General features: G+C 34.3%; 1 protein-coding gene and 1 long non-coding RNA gene across 15 annotated transcripts in view; both read left to right on the top strand.

Moving 5' to 3' along the window:
- The window catches only part of LOC123916726, a 59,933-nt gene that overhangs the window by 12,443 nt on the left and 29,079 nt on the right, over positions 1-18,411 (top strand). The window contains exons 7-12 of one of the 3 annotated variants that reach the window (XM_045968246.1): positions 107-205; positions 294-389; positions 503-607; positions 707-778; positions 893-995; positions 1,095-2,084. In XM_045968246.1, the coding sequence (XP_045824202.1) occupies positions 107-205; positions 294-389; positions 503-607; positions 707-778; positions 893-995; positions 1,095-1,756 (1,137 nt within the window). In that variant the 3' untranslated portion in view covers positions 1,757-2,084. Of the gene's footprint in view, positions 1-106; positions 206-293; positions 390-502; positions 608-706; positions 779-892; positions 996-1,094; positions 2,085-18,411 lie in introns of those variants that run through there. The other 2 variants (XM_045968245.1, XM_045968244.1) reach the window with 2 other exon arrangements.
- Positions 8,832-11,994, top strand: LOC123916732. 12 transcript variants are annotated; one of them, XR_006812249.1, is made up of 7 exons: positions 8,893-9,136; positions 9,721-9,791; positions 10,125-10,263; positions 10,410-10,706; positions 10,958-11,132; positions 11,216-11,270; positions 11,831-11,994. It is a non-coding gene; the product is annotated as an uncharacterized LOC123916732 (long non-coding RNA). The 12 variants fall into 12 exon arrangements; XR_006812247.1 differs by lacking the exon at positions 8,893-9,136 and adding an exon at positions 9,165-9,569 and having other exon boundaries at positions 9,627-10,263; XR_006812250.1 differs by lacking the exon at positions 8,893-9,136 and having other exon boundaries at positions 9,167-10,263; positions 10,420-10,478; positions 10,588-10,706.

Raw genomic sequence — 18,411 nt, 5'->3', positions numbered from 1 at the left:
TGCAGAAATTGAATTGAATTTTTAACTTTATTTATTCTAGCTAATAACACATGAACACAAATATACAATAACCATGACGATGAATCAAACACATGATATTTTGTAGATAAAAATGAAACAAGAAGCAGAGGCAAAGCATGAATTTGTCGAAAAGGTTCCTGATTTAGAGATACCACCAGTAGCAATATTACCAACAGACTCAAAAGTAATTTGCAGACCATGTCAAATTCTTTTAGTTAGTAATGGGTGTAATTAATAGCTTCATACCACTAATGTGATTGTTCTTATTACAGGTATTAATGAATGAACAATCAATGGATCAACAAATGAAGACACAACAGTCAGATGCAGAAATCGATATTACAGCCAAACATTCTCTAGAAAATAATGTAATATAGTACCACCTCATTGTGAATATAATCTAAAAATAAAATATTAAAATAAATAACTTATACTAAAAAATATGCTGCAACTAATTTACATTTTCATGCTATGAAATTAGTTGGAGGGTTCTACGCCAGAAAAAACAGCGGCAGGAACTTTGTTCACCAGTTCAAGAACAAAGAATGAGCCACCTATACATTTAGATATTGGTCTTAAACAAAAGGCATTTCCCCTATTTCGCTTGTATTTTTTGTTTTTACTATTTTCCAATGCAGGAGTTGAATTATATTACAATCTTAAACATGCTTTTAATTTTAAGCAGGGTACCATGATAAGTGTTGAAGAAGGAACTACATCAATTCATGATAAAAACATAACATTATCAACTCATCCAGTAAGTTAATGGCCGGCCCGATACATATTGAGGCTTAATATATTTTATTTAAATTTTCTTTTACATCGCAGACTAAATTATCGTTTACATTTGTTTATTAATTTCAATTTCTAGGAAGATGGAGATGGAAAAATATGTATACCCTCTTTTTCAATTGTCAATACAAAGCCTCCTGCTACAAAAGATGTTGATATTGGAGCCTCTAAGGAAACTATTGGTGAGTTTTGTTTTTTATTTCTTTAAATATTAAGGTTTCTCCTCCCACCTTTAATTTGTTTAGTTTGCTGAATATAAGTGAATAAATGAACACTTGTAGCAATGAAAGACATTAACAAGCTGATCGAAGAAGACCCACTTCTTGCACTTGAGAAGCTTCTTACTGGAGTGCAAAGTTTTTCAATTGGAACTTTACTTCAAGAATTGAAGACTTTGATGGACTCGTCATCAGACATTGACCATCTTGTATCGAACCAAGAGTCCAAGTCAAAACTGATTTCTCTTTTTCATGGATTGAATCAGCATCAAAGACTCCTACCTTCTGATGTGAAGGATTTTGTTGAGAAAGTACAGAGCTTCTTCAATGATAACATGATCAAACACGCTACTTATCAACAAGTACTCAAGAAGCACAACCAACTTCTTGATTTGAAAACCGATCTCATGAACAAGCTTAGGAGTGCAAAGAGTACACAAGCCCACATTGACAGTGAAACTTCAACTGCCAATGCTAAGATACATGAGCTCTCTTTACAAATTGAAGATCTTGAGAATCAAAGAGATGGTTTGAAGTCCTTGGTGAACAAATGTGATGTTCAGAAGATGAAGTTGAAGGCTGAATGCACTGAGTGGGCTCAACAAAGTAGAGAATTACTTTCGGAACTTGCTTCATCAGAGGTCGAAGTAAGAGAAGCTGACCGTGCAAGGAATTTGGCAAAAAAAGGTTTTGCAAATTTAAAATCACCGTTTCCTATATTTTAGGAAGGAACAATAAGTTGAGTCGAAAAGAATAAGAATAATAAGTTGCAATATTTTCTTATGTGTGTGTATTGCTTGTAGTGATATCTTTTAGTTTGAACTTTGTGTGAAATGATATGTGTGTTATATTTCCTCGAAAGTTATGGTGGTTGAGACTTCGATATTTCCATGCTTTGTTATTTGTTGCTCTGTACTCTTTTTTCCTGAAAAGGTTTTTAATGAGGCAGATGTTGAATTCTCTTGATTATTTTGGTTTGGGTTTTGGTCTAGTCCGCCCAAATACTTTTGTATCTTCCTTTTTATTTAATAATATTTCTAAAGTGCTCCAAATGATAAGTGGCGGCTAAGGGGTGCCAACTTAATTGGGATGTCTGAGTTTGTGATGTGATGTTTTTACACTATTTATGCTAATGTGAATGTTCTGGATGTGGATTAGGTGTTCTTTCTTTGTATAATTATTATCTTTGATAAAAACAAAAATGATAATACTTAATGTGAATGCACTGGATTTATTTTTCTTTTTACTGCTAATTTAGTTGATCTTCTAAACTCAGTGGCTGGCTCCAATAACTTCAACATCAAACATCATTAGCTTTGTTAATATTGGAGTATGATCTGACTGTGAAATTGTATTAAACTCACTATGTATATGAGCATGAGCTAGCTGTATTTTTTCATAACATGAGATCCAGTTTGCTTCCTTGATCTAATTGTGTCTATAAGGTTGTAAAATCATTCATTTGAAATCATAGATGTTCAATTTCATGATAGCCGAAATGGAAGATATGAAAAACCGTAATTAAAATAGAAAAGTATAACGTTAAGAGTCCACTAATGAGTCACTTTACATGGTGAAGGAAAACAGAGGATACTAATGAGTTCAGAAGGTAAAATTGCAAATAGTAAATATTGTCTGAGAGAAGTGAGAATAAGCAAGGTTTTAAATTGCGGACCGCATCACCTGATGCGGCCGCAATATTGCGGATGCGGTAGGCACTGCAACCGCATCGGACCGCAATTGCGGTGTGAACTCAAATCACACGTGATGCCGCAACGCAACCGCAACGCAACAGCATTTCACCGCAACACAACGGAGTTTTGACTGCAACGGCCGCAACGGTTCAATCCAATATTCCTTTTCGTAAAAATTCAGAGAATCTCACCTTTATTTTTTCCTTTATGTCCTTTCATTTTAGAGTTTCTGTCTTCTTATGTCTCGATGACTTAAAAATGAATTAAAATTTATATAGAATTATAAGTAAAAGATATATAAGGAATTACAATAATTATAGTATTCTGAATAAAAGCATACCTTCATTTTGTTAAGATTGAATTGTACTGATCTCTTGGCCAAAAAAGTCGGCTCTGAACACTTCAATCAATTACCATTTAGAACACCATCATTGTCATAATTGAGTTTGGATTTTCATATACAAACATCATAGCAAGCTCGCCTTGGTCCTTGAATATTATAAGTATGTGAATCAAATTTCAACCCTTTAACAAGCAGACGCGCAAGAACCTTCCTTGCATCACTCAACTTTCCATCTTTACACAAACCATCAATCATAACATTGTAATATCAATATCAAGATCTAAACCATCGAATACAACAGCACGAGTCAAAAGATTAGGAACCATACCATATTCCTTCATCATAAAGAACAACTCTTTATGGAAATCTTATTCGCAGAAATGAAAATTAAGTGCAAGGAGAAAATAATCCGAATCAGAATTGTTAGAAATTGATGTTCTTCTTAAGCCCATATCCATTGTGATCCAAGCCCATCCATTGTAGGATCCCTCCATAACATTTTGTATGTGATACACTTGGCTTGTTGCAAGTATCACACTTGTATTATTGCATGTAGTTTCCCTTACCACTTGTATAGATGCATGTATTTTCTTTACCACTTGTCATGTTGCATGTATTTCTCTTGACACTTGCCTTCATGCATGTAAGCTATGTAGTTGCTCCTTCTACTATAAATAGGAGTTCACAATGTACCTTGTATCATCAAACAATTAGTAACATAACATCTTCCTCCAAAACTTTATTGTCTTTCTAGTTTTCTAGTTTCTCTAACCTTCTTCTCCACCACTTTACAATAGCCTTTGTTTTTTCTTACATGGTATCAGAGCTTCATTGATCTTAACGGGTCTGTGAGGAAACAAAACCAGCAAGAAAACATTCACAAAAAAAACCTTTATACACCATAAATGGCTTCCAACAATAGTTCTTTACCTCCACCTCCTATGTTTGTAGGAGAAAACTATCATTTGTGGGCTGCAAAAATGAAAACTTATTTGAGAGCTCAAAGTTTATGGGATGTTGTGGAAAATGGAAGCACCCCACCGGTTCTTCCAAACAACCCAACGGTAGCTCAAATAAGAAATCACAATGAGGAAGTGGCAAAAGAAGGAAGAGCACTTGCCATAATACATGCAGCTTTACATGATGATATATTTATCAAGATCTTGAATCTTGAGACTGCAAAAGAAGCTTGGGACAAGCTGAAGGAAGAGTTCCAAGGGAGTGAAAGAACAAAGAAGATGCAAGTGTTGAACTTGAGAAGAGAGTTTGAAGCACTAAAAATGAAAGAAACCGAAACTGTTAGAGAATTTTCTGACAAAATTTCGAAGGTGGTTTCACAAATCAGATTGCTAGGAGAGGATCTCAGTGATCAAAGAGTTGTGGAAAAAATTTTAGTGTGTCTTCCAGAGAGGTTTGAAGCAAAAATATCCTCTCTCGAAGAAACTAAGGACTTTTCTCAAATCACACTTGCAGAGCTTGTTAATGTTTTGCAAGCTACTGAGCAGAGAAGATCTTTAAGGTTGGAAGAAAGTGTTGAAGGTGCTTTTGTGGCAAACACAAAAGGCAAAAACCAAAGCTACAATAGTTTTGGGAAAAAACATTTTGGTGAGAAGAAAGGGAAAGGAAAAAAGGAGGATGTCAACAACAAAGGAGAGAGCTGGAAAAAGAAGTTTCCAACTTGTCAACATTGCAAAAAAGATACTCATTTAGAGAAGCATTGTTGGTATAGACCAGATGTTAAATGCAGAGCCTGCAATCAACTTGGTCATGTGGAGAAGGTTTGCAAAAACAAAGCAAACCAGCAGAGACAACAAGCCCAAGTTGTCGAACACCACCAACAAGAGGAGCAATTATTCATGGCTTCTTGCTATTCAACCGGAAGTAGCAAAGAAACATGGCTAATAGATAGCGGGTGCACCAATCACATGACTCATAATGTTGGCATTTTTAAGGAACTTGATAAGTCCTTCTTCTCTAAAGTTACTATTGGCAATGGAGAAAATGTTGATGTCAAAGGAAAAGGTGTTGTAGCTGTTGAAACTCCCTCAGGTATCAAATATATCTCAGATGTTTTATTTGTACCTGAAATAAATCAAAGTCTTTTAAGTGTGGGGCAAATGATGGAGAAAAACTATTCATTGCATTTCAAAGATAAGAGATGCACTATTCTAGATCCTTCTGGATCTAAGTTAATGACTGTTGAAATGAGGGGTAAAAGTTTTCCAATAGAGTGGAAACAAACAACCATGCATGCTTTTCCAAGTAGTGTTAATGATTCCTCCTTGTGGCATAAAAGGTTGGGTCACTTTAGTTACTCAACCTTGAAACAAATGTGTTCTCATGATTTGGTTGAAAATTTACCAATCATTGAAGATGTTGTTGACATGTGTGATGTATATATATGTCAATATGGAAAACAAATTAGATTGCCATTTCCCGCTGCGTCAACCTGGAGAGCTTCTGAAAAGTTACAGCTGATACACACTGATGTGTGTGGTCCGATGCCAACGACATCTTTAAATGGCAACAAGTATTTTCTGCTATTTATAGATGATTTTACAAGGATGAGCTGGGTATTTTTTCTTAAGCAGAAGTCAGATGTGTTTCCTGCATTTCAGAGTTTCAAACTTATGGTTGAAAAAGAGACTGATTGTCAGATTAAAAAGCTCAGATCTGATAATGGAACTGAGTATACAGCAGGGGAATTTAAAACCTTTTGTGAGCAAGCTGGAATTCAACATCAATTTACTGTTCCATACACTCCTCAACAAAATGGAGTGAGCGAAAGGAAGAACAGGACAGTCATGGAGATGGCCCGGTGTTTGCTCTTTGAGAAAGGTATTCCTAAAACTTTTTGGGCTGAGGCTGTAAACACCTCAGTTTACTTGTTGAATTTGTTGCCTACCAAAGCCTTGAAGGGAAAAACACCGTTTGAAGCATGGTATGAAAGAAAGCCATCTGTTGAACATTTAAGAATATTTGGATGCGTGTGTTATGTTCACGTTCCAAGTGTGAAAAGAGATAAATTGGAAACCAAATCTGTGGTTGGTATCTTTTTGGGGTACAACAGTAACTCCAAAGGGTATCGAATTTATAATTTGGAGACCAATAAAATTCTGGTTAGCAGAGATGTGAAGTTTGATGAGTACTCTAAATGGAATTGGGAGAAAAGTCAAGCAGAAGGTTCAAGTAAGGTATTGCCTGCTGAAGATAGTTTGGAAGATGAAAATTCAAACTATGATAGTGATGATGATTTTCCAATCCGAGGTACTAGAACCTTGGATGATATTTATGCAAGGTGCAATATAGCTACATTAGAGCCTACACGATATGCTGAAGCTGCTAATGTTGAAGGATGGAAAGTTGCCATGCAGGAGGAGATGAAGATGATAGAGAAAAATCAAACTTGGCAGCTTGTAGACAAACCAGAAAATCAAAAGATTATTGGTGTTAAGTGGGTTTATAGAACCAAACTCAATCCTGATGGTTCTATAAATAAACTTAAGGCCAGATTGGTGGTAAAAGGTTATTTTCAACAACATGGTGTTGATTTTTCAGACACTTTTGCACCTGTTGCAAGGCATGATACAATTAGGCTGTTGGTTGCCTTAGCAGCAAAATTGGGCTGGAAAATTTATCATTTTGATGTTAAATCAGCTTTTTTAAATGGGTTGCTTGATGAAGACATTTATGTCGACCAACCTGAAGGTTTTAAGGTTGCAGGAAGTGAAAATAAAGTTTACAAGCTTCATAAAGCCCTCTATGGCTTAAAACAAGCACCAAGAGCATGGTATAGTAGAATTGATGGCTATCTTCTGCAAAGTGGTTTTAAAAGAAGTGAAAATGAAGCTACTTTGTATGTTAAGTGGTCGAAGAATGAAGTGAAGCTAATAGTGTCCCTGTATGTTGATGATTTGTTGGTTATAGGGAATGAATCCAATTCTCTAAGTCAATTCAAGCAAGCTATGGAGAATGAATTTGAGATGACAGATTTGGGTGAAATGAAATATTTTCTTGGTATGGAGATTTTTCAGTCAAGTGTTGGAATCTTCATTTCACAAAAGAAATATGCTTTGGAGGTATTAAAGAAGTTTCATATGGATAAGTGCAAGCCTGTTTCCACACCTCTGGTTGTGAATGACAAATTATCAAAGGATGATGGTGATAATAGTGCAGATGCTTCTATTTATAGAAGTATAATTGGAAGTTTATTGTATCTTTCAGCAACCAGACCTGATATAATGTTTGCTGCTAGCTTACTTTCCAGGTTTATGCATTCTCCAAGTCAAGTTCATCTTGGTGCAACTAAGAGAGTTTTGAGGTATATAAAGGGTACAACTGATTATGGTTTGCATTTCTTGAAAAATGAAAGTGGAGACCTCCAAGGATATACAGATAGTGACTGGGCTGGAAGTGTAGATGATGCCAAAAGTACCTCTGGTTATGTTTTCTCATTTGGCAGTGCTGTGTTCTCATGGAATTCAAAGAAGCAAGAAGTGGTCGCCCAATCATCAGCTGAAGCTGAGTATATTTCTGCTGCTGCAGCAACAAATCAAACTATTTGGCTAAGGAAGATTTTATCAGATGTGGGACAATTTCAAAGCAAAGCTACTGTCATATGGGTGGATAACAAATCTGCTATTGCCATAGCAAAGAATCCAGTCCAACATGGAAGAACCAAACACATCAAGGTTAAATATCATGCTATTAGAGAAGCTGAAAAGTCAAAGGAAATCAGTTTGGAGCATTGCAATTCAGAAAATCAAATTGCAGATATAATGACTAAAGCTCTTTCCAAGGGAAAGTTTGAAGAGTTGAGGTCAATGCTTGGAGTATTCAAGAAAAACATCAAGGAGGAGTGTTAGAAATTGATGTTCTTCTTAAGCCCATATCCATTGTGATCCAAGCCCATCCATTGTAGGATCCCTCCATAACATTTTGTATGTGATACACTTGGCTTGTTGCAAGTATCACACTTGTATTATTGCATGTAGTTTCCCTTACCACTTGTATAGATGCATGTATTTTCTTTACCACTTGTCATGTTGCATGTATTTCTCTTGACACTTGCCTTCATGCATGTAAGCTATGTAGTTGCTCCTTCTACTATAAATAGGAGTTCACAATGTACCTTGTATCATCAAACAATTAGTAACATAACATCTTCCTCCAAAACTTTATTGTCTTTCTAGTTTTCTAGTTTCTCTAACCTTCTTCTCCACCACTTTACAATAGCCTTTGTTTTTTCTTACAAGAATGAAAATGAAAATTAAGTGCAAAATCAGAAATGAAGACGAAGAAGAACATAGAATCCAAATAAATTGAGAAAAAAGAAGCGGTGATAAAAGGTGGAGATTGGGGAAACAGTGATGATGGTAAACGAAGAAGGAACGGTGGTTAGTATACCTGAAATTGGCGCAAATGACCACTACTAGAAAATTCGCTTTTAGAGACCGATTTAGCGACCGAAATAATTCGGTCGCTATAGAGACCGAATTAGAGACCAATATTTTGAGCGTCAAATTAAAAAAAAATCGGTCGCTAAATCGGTCGCTATGTAATTATAGAGACCGAATTGGAGACTGATCTTTAGCGACCAGAAGTTCGGTCGCTATATCCGTCGCATATATATATATATATATATTTTTTAGAAATCAGTAAAAAAATTAATCAAATTATTATCTTTTAAAAAATAGAAAAGAAAAACAACAAATTAATCCAATATTATTATTAGTCAACACGTTTCCTCATTGTTTTCTTTTCAAATCAATTTCTCTTCAAACTTTTTCTCAGATAAATTGTCACTGCTTCACTGAACCCTAAACCAACTTTGCAAATACCTCACTCATTGAACCCTAAATCAAATTTTCCACACCACCGCTTCACCTCTCTCTCGTACAACTCTTCTCTTCTTCTCCACGGGACACCGAACATCTCTTCTCTCCCTCTCTCTATGAGTTCCAAATCGTCCAATAATACTGTGTTGCTGAGGTTTTTCATCATCAAATCGTCCAAACCCACGGCTCCTCGATTCAAATCAGTTTCAACAAAGCTCCTTTTCTTCAAAGGTATTATTTCCGAATTCATACCTATAACTTCTTTTATCATCTCAACATCACTATTTCATTCACAAATTCATACCTATAACTTCACAGGTAATCGAGTTTTCTTAATTGGTTGAATTGAGATTTCGAATAATTGAATTGAACTCCCACTGAAATTGATTTTTTTATTTATTTATTTTAGTATCTAAAATGGCCTTTAGAGGTGAATTTGTGTAATAATAATAGCAGTATTTGAAAATACCCTCATTGTTTTTTTTTTTTTGTAAATTATAATTATGATAAACACAGTGTAAGTCTGTAAGTGCTTGGTAGAATTGGAACTTGAAATGAAAGAATCAGGGTTTTTGGTGTAAGTTGTTGACATGTTTAGGGGGAATGTATAAGTTTTCAAATGTCGACTCATATCTCAATGCGTTTAAGAAGGAAATGTTATAAAGTAATGCATGTTTGTAGTGTCAACAACTGGGGGACAAAAGAGTATGAATAAGTAGAGGTTGCCAAGCTGAGGAAGCAGAGAGTTTTTCTGTTGTTTATAGCAATGAGCAGAGAATTAAAGAAAATTATAATATTGTTGTTATGATTTGTAGGTGTTGATTTCAAGATCAAAAGACTCACCGCGTAGGTGGAAAAAGATTAAAACTTACAATTTGGGACACAAGTATGTATATACTATAGTCAGATTAGATCTTTCGGTTCAAGAAGAAAAACCAAACTGAACCATTAGAATAGTTCGGTAAAACTGAATCAATTTGTTAACGGTTATCCCAAACTGAACTGGTATAAAGGTTCGGTGCATCGATTTTGTGGTTCCAAACCAAACTCCCTTTTTAGAAAATCGAATCGTATTTTTTTCAAATTGAACTGCTTCTTTGTGAACTGAATTGAATTGTTCATGAACTTAACCAAACCGAATCGTTTCAGTTCGCTCCAATTTGTGAACTGTCAGTCACAATTCAGTTTATATGTTTTTATAACAGTACTGACCTACCAGGTAACAATGTAAAGATAGAGGGAATTATTGAACAAGTAATTTGAGTCCCAGTCACACATTGAAGTTCATTGAACAAGTAATTTATACACAAGAGGGAATTATTGTACAAATATATACAATAAGAAGTTCTCTTACAAAGGTTTGTCTAATATTTGTCTCGATCAATTAAAATTTCGTAGATAGAGTACCAAATGTTCATATTTTTTTGCTCAAATTTCACGTATTTCATGCTCTTGAATTTAATATAATCAATCTAGGTACTCAATTGCTTTGCTCTTTGCATAGATTTTTGCAGGTAGATTGTATGTTTGAAATATCAATTGACTAATGGAGATAGCATCACTCATGTATCGAGTAGGTCTATAGACTATAGGTGTATCAATTAGCTTATTTTATGTTTATTAAGTTTCTAGTTTTTTATTTGAATGATTATTTTTGTGTGTATTGTGTTTATCCATTTCAGTTTTATCTTCTTCATGATTTGATTGATTCTTCATGGTTTTTACGATATTTGGTGTACTTGAAGAAAGGGAAGTTCGGCTGGAACCTCAAATCATACATCGTGCCATATTAGTCATGATGGTAGGCTCACTTTGAAGCACATATTTAAAAAATTCTTCTTTCATGAAATCATTGTAGTGTCTTGACCAACAGTATCTTTATTTTATCTTAGTCTATTCTTGTTTTTTAACCCAAAAATATAGATTAATATGTCATATATATTAGTATTAGTTGCACCCATTAATAGCAAATTACAGGTTATGTATTTTGCAGTCCTTTGAGGAATAGGCTTAATAGGACTATAAGCATTCATTTTATTCTTTGACTTGCAGATTTTGAAGCCATGAATGAATTTGAATAATTTAGGGGAGCTAGTTTGTTGAGAGCTTTCTAAGTTCTATATCATATCTTACTTTTTACAGATTTCCTATTGTTTATCTTCATAAACTTCCAGAAGTTTTGTAAAAGTCTTCGGAATCAAGCATTGTTGTAAGCACTTTTAAGCAGGTATATATTCCTTGTTTCCATATTTTGGATGAATTTATAATTATTTGTGATTTCTCATGATCAATACATCATAGTGTATATAGGACGAAGGCCTCGAGTTAACATTATGATGTGGACATTGCAGCAAGGAGGAAGTGGGTATGTTATCTTTCAAATATCTGTCTTTTAAACTGAATTCTAGATTTTCATATGCACCCTTGTAGAGTAAGAGATTTTAATTTTCACCTCTGAATTCTAGATGTTCAATTGCTTTATGTTTGTATGTACCTCGAAGTTTTGGATTCTGAAATACTGAAGTTGAGCCCTCACCTTATAGCAGATCTGTTAGATGTTTAGATCAATGCAGAAATAGATTTGACACAAGTAACTTGGAAATCAGTTTTTTTAGAGCTAACTAGTTTAATATATCAGGGAAATTAATGATGAAGGAAAATGGAAGTCAATTCATTTTTTAGAGCTAACTAGCTAGTTTAATATATCAACGCATAGGCACTGCAGGTGCAGTGCATTTTTTTTTATCTCTTTTATTCAGTAGCATGTGATGGATTAGTTATGGTTTCCTGCATAACATGGCTCGGATTATGGAGCACAAATACTGATATAAAATATTTGTAAGCCATCTACACTAACTGTAGTAGCATACATACTCCACAATTTTTGACTTCTAGTTATAATTCATATTCTTTGTTTTGTTATAGACGGAACTGAATGGCACTCCCCCCGCTCCTTCAGATTTGTTTGTTCACACACACCAACATCGCAAGAATAAACTTGAGTGTGGCAGATGATAATGATGTATGTCTGATGATGATGATCAAGTTCATGAAAATGATGTGGCAGATGATAAATTGATGATGATGATGATGATGATGATGATGATGATGATGATGATGATGATGATATGTCTGATGATGGTGTAGTAGTGTGGCTTACTTTTTGTAGTTTTTTGAGTTAGGATATTGACTTTTTGTATGCAATAATTGAAAGGGATTTATTCCCCCTTAGTCTTGGTTATGTTTTGGTTGATTTGTAATACTTATTACTTAAATATAAATATATTATGTTCATATTGTTGTGTGCATAGTTTAATTGCTTGGTGTGTATGAAATACTTTGAGATATTAAATTAGATTCAAAAATTGCTTTTCTAATAATTAAAAAAAAAAAAATATCATTAGTGACTGAAATAGAGACTGAATTTTTCACATAGCGTCGCTAATTCGGTCGCAACAAATTGAGAAATTAGTTTAAAATCAGTCACTAAATTAGTCGCTAAAATCAGTCACTAAATTAGTCGCTATAGCGTCGCAAAACGCGTCGCAACCAGCGACACAAATTCAGTCTCTATTTCGGTCTCTAAAATTGGTCACTATTTTGGTCTCTAAAATCGGTCACTACTTCGGTCGCTGCCAAATCGGTCGCTGGGTTGGTCACAACGGAGTAGCGACCAGGGTTGTTGATACTGATTTTTTATGGTCGCAAAATCGGTCGCTAACAGATTTAGAGACCGATTTTGATGAAAATCAGTCTCTAAATCGGTCGCTAAAGCCGAGTTTTCTAGTAGTGGACGATAGTGGAAGAGGAAAGGGTGAAAGAGGAGGGAAAGAGATTGAGTTGGATAATTTGGCTCAGATGACATACCTTTTTGTGGGTCCCGGAAATTGTTTTTCCCTCCAAAACTTATTGAAGATAAAAATTGTCCGATGTGAAAAATTGGAAATGATATTCTCAACATGTGTTTTAAAATGTCTAGCACAGTTGCTTCATCTAATAATAGATGAATGTGAAAACTTGAAGTATATCATTGAAGATGATGATGTGGAGAATAAAGAAACATCAAATTATCATATGTCTCCAATTAGGACATGCTTTCCAAAACTGAAAACACTTGTTGTCAGGAAGTGTAACAAGTTGAACTATGTATTTCCAGCCTCCATTTGTACAGAGCTTCCTGAGCTACTGTTTCTCATGATACCAGAAACATGTAAGCTACAGAAAATATTTGGAGGAAGTGAAGAAATTGATCTAAAAGTTGGGATTCCAAATCTACGTATTGTAGTATTTGCCGAACTACCAAGCTTTTTCCAGGAAATCCAATCTCAAATTATAAAACATCGTTTTGTACACAATTGTCAAAAACTCTCTTTGACTTCAACATCAACTGACGTTTTATCAACTCTCGAGTCCACTTGTGATGAACATAAATTAGGTATAAATTAATAATGCATGTCATGCTGCTATTGAAGGAAATATGAGAGGAACTATATATGTATTACTAATGTTCTTTTTATTTGTTTGATAACATTCACTATAAAAATTATGTTTTGTTACTACCTAATGGGTGTTGTTAAATGTTAATTTATAACTTTTTGCTATTTAGGTTATGAATTGGTAAGATATATTTGGATAGTGAGTCTACAAATAGTAAAAGAACATTCTAAAACCAAAGGTACAAGTGGCGGAAATAAAATTGGCACCGAGATTCAATCATCAACATCTAGAAATGAAATTGATTCAACTATTGAAGAGGATTCTACTTCAGAGGATTCTACTTCACCTATGCAATTAGTTGCTGATCTTAAACAAAAGGCATTCCCCTATTCATTCTTTTGACTCTTTTTCAACATTGGAAATGAATTTTGCTACCCACTGAAACATCTTTTTCATTTTATGCAGGATACCAAGTTAAGTTTTGAAGATGTTGATCTTAAAGAAAAAACTCAGACTAATAATAAAGGTGAATACTTTTTGGATCAATTTTCTTTTCTTATGCTACCTCATCACCCTATTGATTTTGAATTTACACATGTTGTTCAGTTTCTCTAAATGACAATGTTTTCATTCTTATACTTTCAGTGGACCCTTCTAAAGAAGAGTCCGAATCAACATCAAGACACAAGTTGACTTCTTCACAGGTCAACACCTGAATATTAGTCAATTTCCTTTACTTAGTAATGGATGTAATTAATAGATTAATATCACTAATGTGTCTGTTCTTATTACAGGAGTTGATGAATCCACAACGGTCAGTTGCAGAAATCGATACTGCCTTCAAACCTTCTCAGGAAAATAATGTAATATATATAGTACCAAAGAAATTATTAAAATAAATAAATTTTTACTTCAACTAGTATTTAAAAATATGCTGCAACTAATTTACATTTTCATGCTATGCAATTAGTTGGAGGGTTCTACATCAGGAAAAACAGCCGCAGAACCTTCTTTGTCCACCATTTTTGAAACAAAGAATGAACCACCTATACAATCAGACGTTGCTCCTAAACAAAAGGCATTTTTCCTCTATTTTGTTTGTATTATCTTTTTGACTCTTCATCAATGCAGGTTTTGAATTATACTATCAACTTAAACATCCTTTTAATTTGATTCAGGGTATAAAGTTAAGTTCTGAAGATGGAATTACATCAGCTAATGCCAAGACAATAACATCGTCAACTCATTCAAAATCAGCTAATTCGTTAGGTCCAACGGCTACATCTTCACTAGTGAGTTTATTTTATGTATCAAAGTCTTAAAATTAACATGGTATTTTTCTTACTTGTGTGTTTATAAGAATCAAACCTTTAAATCAATTTTGATATAAAGAGGAAAAAATGGAGTCTTCTTTTGAAACTTGGATTCTTTTGTTTTCTATTTTCTTAATTATCTTTATATAGCGAACCAAACAAAAATATATAGTGTGGCTGATCCTACAAACAATTAAAACTTTATGTAGGAATATGGTGATTCAATTTTATCTTCTTTAGTTACCTCATCACCCTTTTCATTTTCAAGTTGAACTCTCTTATTTTGTTCAGTTTCTTTAAATGATGATGCTGTTATGAAAGTAAGCTCAACTGTTGAGCATCAAACTCCTTCTATGCTACCCAAAGGTTTTTTTTTTCCCCATTCAATTTATTTTTAAAAAAATTATATGGTGCTCTAAAAGACTAATTATATAAAGGAATGAATAAAGTTGTATATTGCATTACTTTTGAGAGTTTACAAGAGGTGTATATATACACAAGTATAGTAACCTAATTGGAGTAAATTAAGGAACAAATATCTCCAACAATTAAGGTGATTAACTCTATAGAATTTATACAAATCCTAAAATAATAATGATAATAATTAAATACTAATTATGCTTGATAAATTATTCTTTCTTATACTTTCAGGGGACCCTTCTCAAATAGATGAAAAGGTAGCAAGTTCATCATCATGGTCCATTATTTGATTAGTAATTGCCATGTGATTTTTTTTTAATGGCAAATAATAGTATTATGTATAATTTGCAAAAGGAATAAGAGAAAGTTCATAATACAAAAGAAGTACACTCATTCAACCTCTAAAAAACACATACATTCTACAAGAAGGCAAACCGAAAACCCACCACCACAAGAAGATCTAAGGACCCCCCAGAGAGAGGGGCAAGGATCAACCATCAAGAAGGACAGTCACAAGAGACCTTCAATCAATCAGACCTCACGAAGACCCAACTCAACACCCCTACAGACTCTACCGGTTCCAGCAAAAAATAGGGTGCATACCCCACTCGTAAAAGGAACAGGCGGAGCCAGAGTTTTTACCTAGCACCATTTTCAAGATGAAAGTTTTACCCTATCGACCAAACACTTAGCAAAAAAAGTTCCTTCAGAACAAAAACATCATTTCGGGAGTTCTAGATAGTCCACACAATAGTTTGCCAAATTAACATCCACCCGAATTTGTTTTTCCTATACCCATGTCTAAGAAAACCTCAAAACACCCTAGGATACCAGGAGGAGACACCCACTCAACACCCAACCAACTATAATTGCCATGTGATTGAATTCCTATGAATCAAAATTCAAACTAATTTTGATATAAAGAATATCTTTTTTTTGTTTTGTTAAGAAGTCTCACATCAATTGCGAGATGACCTGAAAATGTGTTTATAAAGTAGAGACAATCTTCACCTTACAATCTGATTTTGTAGGGTTGAGTTAGTCCCAACTCTCAATTATATGATCGTATCAGAGCATCCTCCACGATCCGTTAGGCTACCTGTTATCAGATTTCCATAATCGGGCCACCCACCGTTTATATCCACACACCGAGCCCAATAGTGCTTGGTGTGAGTGAGTGTGTTAAGAAGTCTCACTTCGGTTGCGAGATGGTCGGAATGTGTGTTTATAAGAAAGGACAATCCTCACCTTACAAGCCGGTTTTTGTAGGGTTGAGTTAGGCCAACTCTCAATTCTAAGAAGTCTGTTGCTTAAAAAGCTTGCACCCAAAGTAAAAGGAATTGTTGCTCAATAATTGTTGAGACTTAACATTAACATTCTTTTACAATTTTAAATCTTATCTGTTGTGAAATTAGGCTCTTCCAAACTAAAAATATCGTGTTAAATATTGTAAGGTTGATCATATTCAGACTTAAGATATGATAATATGATTTGTTGGTTTGAACTAAATATGTAGGAAGATGGTGATGACCAAATAGCCACAACTTCTTTTTCCATTGCCACTACAGAGACCAATAATCATGGTGAAAATGCTTTGAATATGTTTTTTCATTCTTATGTTACTTCACAATCCATCACCCTTTTGATTTTGAACTTTTTCGTCTCACAATTGGTTTAGTTTCTCGGAATGGTGATGCTTTGAAGATAGTAAGCTCAAATATCAAGGACCAGTTTCCTAAGAATAATGAAGAAACAGTTTCCAAATCTCCTGTTCCATCTCAATTTCCCATGGTTCCTTCTAAAGGTATTTTATTGCATGAATTTTGATTATTTATTAACTTTGTTGTGCGCAAATAGGTTTAGTTATTCTTTCCTATGATTTCAGGAGACCCTTATCAAAAAGTAGAAGAATTAAGTTCTTCTTTGCTTGTGATGAGGGAGCTTGAGCAACTGGTCACCAAGAAGCATTTGGATTATGAGAACTTGCCTTTGTTGAATAATTTCCTTGTAAATCATCCTTCAGTTCTTTTAAGGGACACTTCACTTAGTAATAAATACAAGGGCTATGCTTATAACTGCCTTGCTGAGCTATTGAAATTCCTCAAAACTCATAGCGTGTTGGAAGTATTGGGCTCATGCAAAACTGAATTTGTGGAATTATTACAAGATGCACGCAGCTTTGCTTTTGATAAGGATTGGATTGATGGTATCGAGAGGCGCACTTTGTTTCCTGATTTACAAGTCTCTCAAGATGTACTAAAAAATCTATCAGTTTCTAAGCAACAAGTTACAAAGGATGTTGAAGTACTGCGTTTGAAGATAGAGGATCTTAAACATCAACTAACATCCTCTGAAGCTGTTTTGGAGAATATCATTCAACAAGAGGCAGCTTTAAGCGCCCCTATTGGATACTAGACTATATTTTCTTGTATTTTCATTTCTTCATTGATAACACCATACGAATTTCACTTCGTAAACTTTTATCCTTCAGTATTGATTATTCCTTGGATATGAAGTTTCGTCATTTCTCATCTGAAATGAACTAAACCGTCTTATTATGTTTGTATATTTAAAACTATTATTGATTGTTTGTATACATACAAGTAAGAGGACTTATTATTGTGAGAGATGAGAGGATCAATTGTCGACCGTTAAATTCATATCAATGGATAAGATTAAATCGGTCATTAAACAATGCACTACTCAAATTATGATTTAGTTTTGTTAGACTTCAAGAACCTTTGGTGCAATACTCAAATTATGATTCTTCATGATTCTCCCATAGCGCACTGACGAGGTATTTAGTAGCAGCGAAATTTCAACCAAGTGACGGGATGTTGTTACAGCGGCGAGGGCGACTGAGATGAGGATGACTTGTACAAATTCCGACAATGAGTGTCGTAAAAACTCTGAAGAAAAACTATTAAGTTTTAGTGAAGGAAGACAAATCGTGTGAAGGAAGATTAAAATGTGTTATCCCCAAATTGCAAAAATCTCAAAACAAGGGTTTCTAAAATCCCAAATTGCAAAATTGAAAAACAAGGGGTTTTTAATTGACATAGATTAATGTAACAAAACCAAAGCAATATTTTGCAGGATAGTAGTTTTTTGTTGATTAGTCCAACTTGTTAAGAGAAATACATGGAAGAATCATGGAGTAGAAATAGTTGCCGTGTTACCAGAGAAGAGCTTAGGAAGAAGGAAGGTTGTGAATAGAAAAATAATCAGAGATGTGTAGTGGATGCTAATGAAATCGGAGAACAAGATGAAAGGGAAAAAAGAATAGGGTGTGCGCGCTAATCTTTAACAAACTTCAATTATTTACATCCAACGGTT

This window comes from Trifolium pratense, linkage group LG3 (assembly GCF_020283565.1).
Source record: "Trifolium pratense cultivar HEN17-A07 linkage group LG3, ARS_RC_1.1, whole genome shotgun sequence".
NCBI lineage: Eukaryota > Viridiplantae > Streptophyta > Magnoliopsida > Fabales > Fabaceae > Trifolium > Trifolium pratense.
This window is presented reverse-complemented; position numbering and strand designations above follow the sequence as displayed.